The 12,712-nt window shown below is 40.4% G+C and overlaps 1 protein-coding gene across 3 annotated transcripts in view; it reads left to right on the top strand.

Annotated features, from left to right (window-relative positions):
* The window catches only part of Rassf6 (Ras association domain family member 6), a 42,772-nt gene extending 32,716 nt beyond the window's left edge, over nucleotides 1-10,056 (top strand). For all 3 annotated transcript variants that reach the window (XM_076546607.1, XM_006993521.4, XM_076546608.1), the window contains exons 5-11: nucleotides 40-137; nucleotides 909-1,090; nucleotides 3,062-3,163; nucleotides 3,455-3,506; nucleotides 6,033-6,151; nucleotides 6,259-6,356; nucleotides 6,451-10,056. In XM_076546607.1, the coding sequence (XP_076402722.1) occupies nucleotides 40-137; nucleotides 909-1,090; nucleotides 3,062-3,163; nucleotides 3,455-3,506; nucleotides 6,033-6,151; nucleotides 6,259-6,356; nucleotides 6,451-6,526 (727 nt within the window). In that variant the 3' untranslated portion in view covers nucleotides 6,527-10,056. The remainder of the gene's footprint in view (nucleotides 1-39; nucleotides 138-908; nucleotides 1,091-3,061; nucleotides 3,164-3,454; nucleotides 3,507-6,032; nucleotides 6,152-6,258; nucleotides 6,357-6,450) is intronic.
* The last annotated feature ends 2,656 nt before the right edge of the window (nucleotides 10,057-12,712 follow it).

Below are 12,712 nucleotides of genomic sequence, written 5' to 3'. Positions count from 1 at the left end.
GTGGAATTAGTCTCAGTGACAGGATTTGTTACTTTTCAGGCGGATGACTCGCTGGGGAGAGTTTGATGACCTTTATCGTATCAGTGAGCTGGACAGGAGCCAAGTTCTGCTGTCTGAAGGAAGGCATTCCCCAGAAGGTCAGTATCAAAGTGTTATTAATACGGTGTAATTTTTAACAATATGAAACACGACTCCTAAATGTTTGCCTACCATACAGTACAACTTGATGAACTCATATTTATGCACTTCTTAAGCATCCCCAAGGGGCCTTGTATCTTACATCACTGTGTTGCTTGTGTGGTACATTACTGGCCGTCCACTAGTCCAAAGCATATTGCCGCTTTGCTTTCATGAAATTAGGGACAAATTCTGTCTCTATATTTCATGAGAATGACTTTTCAAGAATGTTTCAGTAGCTTTTAGAAGGGAACAAAGGTCCAAGATCTGTCTTCTTAGGAAAGGTCTAGTAAGCTTGGCGTCGGGACAAAACAGAGATGACAGGCCTGGTCTATCACTCGGGAGTACTGTATTCATAGAAAAGCTGCTCAACTCACTCTGTTTTTATCTTACCTAAGTTCTGACTGACAGAAAAACATGTTTTTCCAGTTCTTCCATACTAAAATTGTGCATAATTTGCACCCCCCCCAAAAAAAAGAGATTAAAAGAGTGGAAACACCAATCACATGGTCACATAAATCCTGTGAGACATAACTCACTAGCAGCATTTGCTGCCTGACCAATCTCACACAGCACCTAATAAGTCAGTGTAAGCCCAGCAGTGAACCACAGTGCTTGGAAACGGCCAGGAAATAGGAGCCATCCTTGTTACTAAAAGCATACCAGTATCCCCACCATGCAAGAAGATAGGCAGCTAAATGATGCTGGCTTGTGATCTTTATTCTTCCCAGACTATTTATCTTATCACAGCACCCTGAAGCCATATGCAGACGAAGAGCCAGAATCCCCTCTGCTCTACAGGACCATGAGTGAGGCAGCTTTGGTGAGAAAAAGGATGAAGGCTCCCTCGATCTACAGAAAAGACAGGAACAGCCACAGAGCCTCCATCAACGGACACTTCTATGACCATGAAGTAAGTCACAGTTCCGTTAATGTGGAATAACGCTGTCCATTGCTCTAACGATGCTGTTTGTTTCAACTTGGAATTTAGACCAATGATAAGAATGTTTGTAGATGCCTAGCACTCCTCAGTCTTCCCCTGTGGTGACTCATAAACTAAGTTTAAATCTGATCTTCTTCACATCTCTCTTTGTTTAGATGTTTTTAAGCACAGATTTAAATTAGATACCTGCACAGGTTCAAGCCAGCTGGGGTCCCTGTACTGAAAGTGGGGGAGATACACAGGGCCCCGTGTTATTTGCAATTGATATGGGCTGGCAAAGGAAAAATGGAGTGTCACTGTGTATGTCAACACATTCCCACATTCCAGGACAGGCCCCATGCCCAGGAGTAGTTGGCCAATGCAAAATGAACATTTTTTTTTTATGTGCATTAGTGTTTTGCCTACATGTCTGTCTGTCTGTCTGTATGTATGTATGTATGTTTGTATGTATATATATATGAGGGTGCCAGATCCCCTGGAACTGGAGTTACAGACAGTTGTGAGCTGCCCTATGAGTGCTGGGAATTGAACCTGGGTCCTCTGGAAGAGCAGCCAATGTTCTTAACTGCTGAGCCATCTCTCCCGCACCCCCCATTTGGCAGAGGGGGAGCTTTTTGGTTCATTTTGTTTGGGCATTTGTTGTCTTGTTGGTCTTTTCGGTTTGTTTTGACTTTTGGTTTTGGGTATTTTTTCTGCTATTTGAGAGAGAATGAGAAAGGGATAGAATATGAAGTTGAGTGGCTAGGGAGGGAGGTGAGGAGATCTGGGGAGAACTGGGAGAGAGGAAAACATGATCAAAATATATTATATGAAAGATTTTTAAATAAAAATAAATAATGAATTAAGTAGCCCCTGCTTGCCAGGTACATGCTATAGAGTTCAGGCTGACCTCAAACATAACCTCCTCCTGCCCATTCTCCCAAGTATTAAGAGTATAGACAAATACACCTAACTTTAAATGTATTTTAAATAAATTATCTCATTAATCCTAAAAGCTCTCCTATCAGGGTAGGTATTGTTATTTTTTTCTTCTTTACATATAATCAGCATTTACAGTCATCAAACAATTTCTCTTGAGTCACACTGCTTTTAACAATAACTCTGAACTTGAATCCATATTTGTCTCCCTCCAAAACTCAAAGTATTAGCCAGTGTGATGGGTGAGTCCCACCTAGGTGCTGGGTGCTGAACTGACCCTTTGAAATACATAGATGAGCTTCTTGAGGCGTGGGTACAAAGCTTCAGCAGGAAAACCAACACACCAACAAACAACATCCAAATCCCATGAAGGCTCCCACTGAGATTGGTTTAGAGACATTCAAACTGTTTCCTTTGCCCAATCAAACATCGCATTTTTCATCCTGCCCTTTAGATCTTGTACTTATATGTAAAATGTTCATACAAGTGTGGCTATAGTTTAGAAAAAATTTCCCTTCTGATTTTTTTTTTTTTTGCTAAGATGTATAAAATTTTCACAGGTCTTCCTATAACACTTATAAAACATTTCACTTGTTGAAGGTTGAGAAATATATCATTAGTTCTCCCAGAATTCAAAGATTTTTTTCATGCCATGCATTTTAACAATCACTTGTATATTCATTCATTTGGCAAATACTTAAAAGTCCTCTGCAAGTGCAGCAAGTAAATCTCACCAGGGACCCATCTCTCAGCCCCCTAAACATGGGACATTGATATCATATCATTTAAAATTAATTTTTATGACTTTCATAGGAGTTAAGTCATTATTTATAAAGGCCTTAGAATAGTCTTATACACTGTTTAGTATATATCATTCAAATAAATAGTGTTTATTTGAAAACTCTGTGACATCATTAGGAGTGATATCACTTCTCGGGATTATGTAGTCCATTTCATTTCGGGTTCAAAATACTAACCATTGTTCTTCGACGGAGTCTTATGATCTTGTTATTGTTCTTTTAGACATCTATTTTCACCCCAACCTTTGGATCAGAAACCAAAGTCAGAACAAATAGTAACATGAGAACTGAAGAAGTAATAAAGCAACTTCTCCAAAAATTTAAGGTAACCTTTCTCACTAGCCTGAGCTCTCATACCTGTGAGCAAGCTGATGGAGACACATACATGCACTCTTCTGAAAAAGTCATGGTCCATGAGCCAGCATCTTATGTTCAGTTCTGGTGGATCTTTTCCACAGAGCAACAAAAGCCTGGAAACTCATGTGGTCCCCCAGGAGCAGAGAAGACATGTCTGAGGCGAAGGGCCAAGTGGGACACGGCTGAATACTTAGGGTCTAATTGAATCTAGCATCATCTGACCCAATTGCATTTCTTCATTTTTTTTTTCCATTGACAGATTGAGAATAGCCCTCGGGATTTTGCTCTTTACATTATTTTTGGAACAGGAGGTAAGAAAATTTAATCCCTTTTTCTACCTGGGCTCCTGCAAGTTAGTTTTCAGTTCATAAAGACAGAAGAGGCTTGATGCTGCCATAAAAAAAAAAAAAAAAAGGAAAGATACAGATTACAGGAGAGGCAGGAAATGGTTCATTATCATTGTTATTTACAGAGTTATTGGTGCAAGCTAAACACACACCAAAGCTCTGAGCTACCCTTCCATCATGGAGAAAATGATGCTAGAATAGAATATCACGTATCTTCTCCAGTTCCAGAGAAAGATAAAGTAAGAACAAACACCTTCAGAGTTTATAATACAGAGGACTTGGCTTGCTTGTCAGACGTTGTCTGAGTGGAGATCAGACCATCAGGAACCCATTTGTGGGGGGCTCTCCAGGAGGCGTTGGGCCCCTCGTCTATGTCACCTCTATACTTGGTTCCTTCTCCACCCTGCTCCTTGCCTTGGTCGTCACTGCATGCCACCTCTCTCTGGCCTTGTAAGTTCGCTCTTTGGTATTTGACACTGAGTCTGACACATTGGAAGAAAATGAGCTCTCCCTCAGTAGAGAACATGTTCAGAACGTAGTGGGGGATATATGTTTTCAGTAATGGTTCCAAATCATCATGAAGCAAGGAGCTTAGGAATGGAAAATATGGAAGCAACTAAGGGTGTGAAACCAAATTAGCTTTCAATGTAAAGGTCAAGAGAGGACTCTGCTGTGCTGAGGAGAGGAGCAGAGTCATGTGGGCTTCCTGTTGCTTCAGAAGAGGCAAAGGGATGAAATCAGCACACACTCAATTGGAATGAAAATGGGAATAAATGGAATCCAGAGATGAGAAACAGATTTGACTATTCTGAGGAAGGAAATGAGAAAAGGGGGAATGAGAAAAGAAGATCAATTGATGGACACTGGGGGCTTTTCTGTCCTTTTATTAAAATGAAGTCCCAGATGGGAGATTTGACAAAATCTCTACTTTGACAAAATGCCAGTACTTTTGTGGTGGAGCATTTATCGTAATGTTTTAAATTTGGAATTCTGAGAATATACCAACTTTTGGTTTCCTTTTCATGGCTGAATGGATGAAACCCATAGATAATGAAAAGGACTCATCTTACTAATTCTGCATTTGTAGTTCAGTTCTTGGAATACCCAAAAATTGAATATGAGGTCGAAACTAAAGGAAGAATTAAGAAGAACTATAAAAATGAATTTATATTAACCAAACTTGAAAATAAGTATTTGTTGAGTAGATGAAGGAAGGAAGGAAGGAAGGAAGGAAGGAAGGAAGGAAGGAAGGAAGGAGGGGAGGGGAGGGGAGGGGAGGGGAGGGGAGGGGAGGGGAGGGGAGGGAAGGAAGGAAGGAAGGAAGGAAGGAAGGAAGGAAGGAAGGAAGGAAGGAAGGAAGGAAGGAGGGAAGGGAAGGAAGGAGGGAAGGAGGGAAAGGGAGGAAGGAGGGAAGGAGGGAAAGGGAGGAAGGAGGGAAGGGAAGGAAGGAAGGAAGGAAGGAAGGAAGGAAGGAAGGAAGGAAGGAAGGAAGGGAAACTTATAAAGAACTGAGCCACATTGTTCTTTGGTAGGACTAGGGTTCTGTCTAAATGACCTAACTAAAAGGTGGAATTCTTTGAGCTACTAAATTAGACCATATATTGAATGTAAGAAGTTTGCTTGTAGTTTTGGGAAAGGTTTTCATATTTAATTTTAATTAGTAATCTAACCCTATCTACAATTTCACTTTGTATGGTTACAGTTAGCCATGGTCAACCATAGTCCAAGAATATTGAATGAACTTTTCCAGAAATAACAATTCCTAAGCTTTAAGTTGTATACCATCAGAGTATAGTGATGAACTCTTGGGCTGGCCTTCACTCTCCCTCTCTGGGATGAATCCTCCATGTGTCCATTGTATCCACACTGTAGACACAACCTCCCCATTAGCCACCTAGTGCTGGCTTCATTATCAGATCAACTGTTGAGGCACCATACTCTTAGTCTTCGAATAATGTCTTTCTTTTTCTTTCCTTTTGGTAATGGCCTCAAACTACAAAAGCAGTAGCGTAATGCTGACAGTTTTGTTAGAATCTATTGTGGTTCCTCTGTTACTAGTGATGCTACCTTCCTACTATGACTAATTTATAAATTAAACTTTATTATATATATATATATATATATATATATATATATATATATATATATATGTATGTGTTTTGGGAAAACAGATGTACGGGATTATATACCATCTACAGCATCATATGTGTCCCTTGAGGTCTGGGAACATATCTACCATGGATAATGGGGCATGACTCTGCCGGTTTTTTTCTTTGTTGTTGTTGTTGTTTGTTTGTTTGTTTGTTTTTTAATTAACTTTTTGTTTTTTGTTTTTGTTTTTGAGTGAGTTCTCAATTCCTGTTGCTTCCAAAACACACCAAAGGAAGACCAAAAGACAACGTTGCACCCCACCCTACCCCTGCCATCTCCCTCCCCCTTCCTTTTTCTAGGATCAACTCTTAACTGTAGTTCATTCCTTTTCGTTTGCAGAGCAGAGAAAACTAAAGAAGACCGATGTCCCGCTGCTGCAGAGGCTTCTGCAAGGACCATCCAAAAGCAACGCTCGGATCTTCCTCATGGATAAAGACACAGAAGAAATTAGCAGTGATGTAAGGACGCCCCTCGTCTCCGTGTGTCCGCTCGTCTCCGTGTGTCCGCGCGCCTCCTCCCGCTGACTCGGCACTCCTTTCACACACCCTTCTCTTTCCCTTTTCAGGTGGCGCAGTACATTAATTTTCACTTTTCTTTCTTGGAATCCATTCTTCAAAGATTAGATGAGGAAGAGAAAAGGGAGACTGAAAGGGTAATGGCAAAGTAAGTCCAGAGCGTGCACCTGCGCGTTTCATCCTTCCGTAGAGCCAGTGCGCTCCAGGTACCCAGATTTTCATGTTCTCCCTCTCCTTTTCAGATTCAATACCGAAAGGGCCTTTATACTGAAGTGTCTTCAGAGTAAACAGGCAGCGAAAACAGAGACCACCGTCTAGAAGCACTCACAGCACCTACTGCTAGCCTGCGTGCCTCACAGAGCTGGAGAAGATACTGTCAAAGGAATGGACAGTCGACCTCTGCATTCTGGTGTGAATGACCTTGAAGCCGTGGAAAACTGAAGGCCAAGCAGCCTGCTTCCTCTTTGAAATGACGAGGTTGGCTGCAGTTCGGAGTTGGACTGAGGCAAAATTGGCCTTCATTTCAGTAATTGAAGGAAGCCTGGATACTGTGTATTCCAAATGTCATTTATAGCAAACTCCTTAGTGAACTCAGATTTAAGTGGCCTCTGCTGATATCATGCGGTTTAAACTTGTTTTTATCTTGCACTCTGAAAAGAACTGAGACTTGATGGGTTTAAGGTCTGAATCGGTTACATAAAAGGACATACAGGCAGGCAAAACATCCATAACACAAAAAAATAAATAAAAAATAAAAACCTAAACCCCAACTTTCTCAAAATGGGCCCTTCATTTTGCCCTCCCCCACCACACACACACACACACACACACACACACACACACACACACACACACTTCTATTCTAGTGATAACCTCCAAGCTGGTTTTAAGTGTCGTAAACGTTGCTTGTATTCGTTTTCTTTATTTTTGCAAACAAATATGTCACAGACATAGAACGTACTATATTAGGTAGAATAAGGTTTGACCGCAAATACCTAGTTGTTGCTGGTGATTGTTGTGGATAAAAGCCAAGCTTCTATAGCTGATCCAGGAGGGGCATCACAGCATGCCTGCTGTTGTGTGTGACACTTTTGACACTTTTGAGGTACTCACAGGTCTGCTAATGCCACTTGGAAAAAAAATGCTATGGAATTTTATTTGCAAACTCTTTAGTAGTGTGGAGTTTTAATCAATATTCTTCTAGGCCAAAAAAACTTCCATCTGAATTCTTTATTTTAAATTGTTCAGTCATGTTACCTGTACTAAGATAAGGTTGTATTTTCAATATTAAATTGTGAAACAGCTGTAATAGTGAGTTCCTCATTCCCAGCGTCCCCAGACTCTGAACTGGGTGACAGCATAGGAACACTGTGGCATTTCTGTCCCAGGAAGTCTCCCTCATTGATTGAAACAAAGTCTCGTATTTCTAATACTTGGCCCATCAGTCAAGAAAGGCACAGTTTCATCTCACTGAAAATGGACCAAACGATCATAATATATTTAAAACCCACCCAGGTATGGTGACATATCCTTGTAATCCTACCACTCAAGAGTCAAGGCAGGAAGATTATTATAAATTCAGGCCAGCTTGGGCTACATAGTAAATTCCAGGCCAACCTGTGCCCCAGAGTAAGGCCGTCTCTCAAAATTTGTGTGTGTGTGTGTGTGGTCTACAAAGTGAATACAAAACTCAGCAAGCCTTGCATGGAAAAAGAAAGATGGTCTGAAAACTCACAGAAAAGAAAATGCAAGTAACTAGTAAGTGTGTGCAAAGTATTGCATCTAACTGTGTTCATCAATTCAGGTCAGAAGAGAGAAACTACAATAACATGGGCAAAGTTTAGCATGAAGAATTAAGAATTAAGCTATGATAGAACAGCAACAATAAAGATGGGAAGAGAACTCTGATGGGTGCCCGGCAAAGGGAGCCCCACACAGCGCTGTCCTGAGTATTTGGGGAGTGAGGAGAAAATGTAGGCACAATGATTTTGACCAAGGATCCAGCCTGCACTTGGTTCCAGGTTATGCCACGACTGCCTGAATCAAAAGCTAGAAAAGCAGGCCAAGTAGACAGAGACAGAGAAATCTGCACCTACTGGCTGCTAGCGTTGGAGAAACCCCTGGATGCAGTCTCCAGGAGACTGGGCTGGGGAGGTCAAAGACCTCTGATTGCAATGTTTTTTCTAGCACGCCCTCTGCTGGCAATATGTGATATTGTGCAGGCTGGGAAGGAAGCTTTAAAAGGGCCTCCCCTCCAAATATTCCTTCAGTTCTCACAAGGCTGAGAAAACGAAAACTGGCATATGAGCACAACAAAATCCTTATTAGCAAGGATCAAATTGTTCAACAGATGGTGATATGTGCCGCAACAAGTGGATTTTGTTTTTCCTTGAACACAAGTTAGATGTAAAATTTACCCTATAATTCTACTTGTGAAATAGTATGTGGATGGAATCAGAGATACAAAGGCATTTTTTCAAAGTTATTTATTCCACTGATGTTTATACTGACAAAAGGAAGTAAAGAGACTAAATGTTCAAAAACAGAAAAAAAATGATTTAAAAGGCAAGGAACATTTACTCAGAATGTTACAGTCATAATTATATTTTAATAACGGGGCTAAATTCTCCTTATAAATATAAGAATATATTATAAAATACCCATCCATTAGGTTCATGGATGGGTATTTACTTGTGTATTTGCACGCTAATGTCATATATCCACTCACAAACCAATAACAAGTTATATATAGATTATAAAATTATATGTTTCTCTAATTTTTTATATTTATTAAATATACAACAATGTATTAACTTTTCAATTAGGAAAGAGAAAATGTGTCACATGAAAGTCATCCACAAAGAATAGGAAGTACATGCAAGAAGAGATTCCCACTAGATGCAAAATATTTTAATATTATTCAAATGAGCCATTGACTTTGTGTGGTTTTAAAAAGATATTTCCTATCTGTCCTCCGTAATCTTTCTGCGGGTTGGCCGGACAAAATGGTTGCTTTTTATTTTTAATGGAAAAACAATTATAAACATACGGCATTTGATGAGATGTTATAGGTTAGGATGTGGAATGATTGAATTGGGCAATCACACTGCATGCTTATCACGTCTCCAAGATGAGAACATTTAAACATCCACTCTTTCAGCATCTAGAAATTCCAAGGAACAGAGCAAAGCAGAAGAGAGAGTGTGTGACTCTTGAGATCTGATCACCGAGTTGCTGAGTTTCCTTGAAAGCTCCCCTGGGTCACTTCCTTATGTGTGTGCCGATCTGAGAGGCCCATGAGGAAAGTCTGCTAAATCCTGCACTGAGCCTTTCTACCCAAAGCCAGCTGATTCTCTTCCGATAGCAGCTATCTGGATGCTCGATGCTTGTCTCAGAAGTGGATTTCTAGGCCTCAGACAAGCCTTCAAAGGCCAGTACTTAACCCAATAGCTTGAATGCAACTTCTGAGAGACCCTGAGCCAGAAAACCCAGAACCACTCCTGGGTTCCTGATCTTCAGAAACTTTGTGAAATAAATGTTTGCTGTGTTGTATGGCTAAATGCTAAGATTGTTACATAGCCCTAGATTACTAATGTGGTTTCTAAGGCCAAATCTATTTCAGCTATTTTTGTATAATGTAAGACCATAAAATTTGTCAAAAATGTTTCTCCTTGTTTTAGGTGATCCAAATATTTCATTGTCAGTTATATATTAATTAAAATTAAATCCCAGCTATCATACCACGGTTATTAGTCAGAGTCTGTTGCAATTATATTTGTGCTTTTTGTACTTCATATCATGTCTTGTTGTACATAGGATGTACTCTATAAAATGAAATGATTCATGAATTAATTATCAGAAATATTCTTATAAATTCTACTGTGTATACATCTATGTGTTCACAGGTCTGATCCAGTAGCTAGAACTTTGCTATATTTTTTACTTAACATCAACTGCCCCTGCTCCCAAAAACAATCCTCCAATAATATATTTTATTAGCTCAGAGCTCTGAGATATTCAGTTATCCAGCATTACTGTGGAATCTAGCTGCGGGCTATGCAGATTGGTCTGAGAAACAGGGGAGAACATTCCATTTGAGGCAGCTGATGAAGGAGAGACAAGAGGTGTAACTCCTATATTGAAGTGTGTACATGAGAAACATATGATAGGATGCAATTAGTAAGGTAAAAGCCTTCACTGACATCCATTTGTACATTCAGTAGCATTTAATGCCAGTTAGGCTGGGCCACTGACATCAATATTTGATCAACGAAACCTGAGATTTCTTGTAACTAGTACCATTGCCTTTTCCTTTGCATGGTTTTATAGCTACTAACTAGTGTAATGACCATACAACCACACGGGGGAAATTATCAATTGAATTCCACTTTATATATGATGAAAGTAAGCCTTGAAAAGGCTAGGAAATAGACCAAGATCTTACTCAGAAGAATTGGTTGACTTTGAACCCATGGCTAGCATGATGGATGTTAAGAGTTGAATTCTAGGAGCCTGGTTCCAGGGCCCTGCTCAGACATCACCATCTAAGGATGACAAAGCATATCCTATAAAATGGACAATTAGCATGTAACTTACGACCTCCCCGACTCTTCAGGTCATTTCTAGCCTACTTATAACTAGAGATTATTTACTAGGACAATGTAAATGATAAGCAAATAGCTGTTATACTGTATTGTTTAGGGGATAATGACGAGGAAAGACACCTGCAGCTGTTTGGTATAGTAATATTGAAGTATCCTTACTCAGTGTCAGCCAAATCCACAGGAACAGAATCTGCAGGGGGGATGCCTGTTAGCTACTCATTGGACAGTTGTGAGAGCAATGTGAAGAAGATGTGCAAATATTGGTGCTCTGCGTATAAGAAGTATTGAGGAAAAGAATCTCTTGTATTTAAATTAGGATATGTGTGGACATCCCTCCCCCATCACAGCCTTATCTTCCACTAACCGTGATTGCCCACAACTACTTTATTCTTGTCTTTCAGCCAGTCAAACTGGGCTGAGGAGGCAGCTCTGTCCGGGTTCAGTGAGTGACACTGTCTCAAAGGAAGAAGGCAGAGTATACTAGAACACAACACAATATCTTCCTGTGGCCTCTGCAGGTGTGTGTAGAGGCTCACAGACACATGTATACACATGCCACACTCCAAAACAAAAATAAAATAGAGATAAACAATGCCTTCCATTTCTTCTGATAGCGCAGTATAGTAACAGTCAAGGATTACAAAAAAATAAAATCCTACCAACGATTTATGACCTGGTCATCAATTCAAGTTAAAAATAAAGTAACTGTGAGTGACGTTGGCCAGAATGTGAAGGTGTAGCTAGGAGCTCTGAACAGCAATGGGAAAGGATGTGGCAGCCGCCAAAGGCTGGAGTCGCTGAGCCCAGCTGCTCTGTGCTCCTGGGGAGCTGCACCCGGGGGCTCAACCCTCACCACCTGTCCTTCCCCCCTTTCCAGTTCTGAGATGGGGCAGCCCTGCCTCTGTGGCTGAGGCTGGTTTGGAACTGGACGTTCTTGATTCAGCCTCTCAAGTACTGGAGTTTATAAGCATCAACCTGACTTCCCAGACTCTCAAAGCTACCAATATCCTCTCAGTAAGCTGGTTTTCACTTACGTTAGCCAGATTTAACCCTATTATTTACAACAAAAGAATTTTTACTGGCAGACCAGCCAAAGTACTGTGCAAATGTGTGGAGAAAATAACGTTTGAAAAATGCCACTATCAGCTGTGGTGGCCCAGGCCTGTAAGCCCAGCCCTCAGGAACCTAAGGCAGGAGGATTACAAGTTCAAGGCCTGTCTGAGCAACTTAGTGAGACCCTGTCTAAAAAGTTTTTAAAAGTAAAACAGAGGTTGGAAGTATCGATGAGTGGTAGAGCACTTTCCTACTGTGTGTGAGGTCGTGTGTGTGTGTGTGTGTGTGTGTGTGTGTGTGTGTGTGTGTGTGTGATTTTCTCTCAGGTATTCATCCTGAAAAAAAAAAACCACAAATATTCATACTGATAGACATAAGTTTAGAATATACTGATCAGAAAACCTTAAGCAATTGAAGAATGAGCCAAGCATGGGATAATAAAGTACTCAAGTTTGCCCAAGGATGTGTGAAGAAGACATCCCATGAAGCCATCCAATAATTGGGTCTAAAATTAACTCAGTCCAAACTGAAGATAATACAGCCTTCTATTACAGAAGATATGTAAGTAAAACCCAGAGTTATTTCCATGGTGTGATAAAAGTAGATGCTTTATGCTTTATTTGTGAGCATGGGAAAAGCACAACTAAATACTCTCAGAAAGGACAGAGGTACCAGGAAACTATAGTTCAAAATCATAAAACCAAACAGATGTGGCATGCTTTTATGCAGTTAATGGTAGACTACAAAAAAAGACATGACTTCACTGAACAGCAGCAGCTGTAAGGTCTCTTTGGAAAGATAACAGGAGAGAAATTGGTGACCTCCAGTAGCGCGGCTTGCTGCTGTG

Source organism: Peromyscus maniculatus, chromosome 10 (genome assembly GCF_049852395.1).
Source record: "Peromyscus maniculatus bairdii isolate BWxNUB_F1_BW_parent chromosome 10, HU_Pman_BW_mat_3.1, whole genome shotgun sequence".
NCBI lineage: Eukaryota > Metazoa > Chordata > Mammalia > Rodentia > Cricetidae > Peromyscus > Peromyscus maniculatus.
Note: the sequence above shows the minus strand (reverse complement) of the source record. Positions and strands in the feature narration are given on the sequence as shown.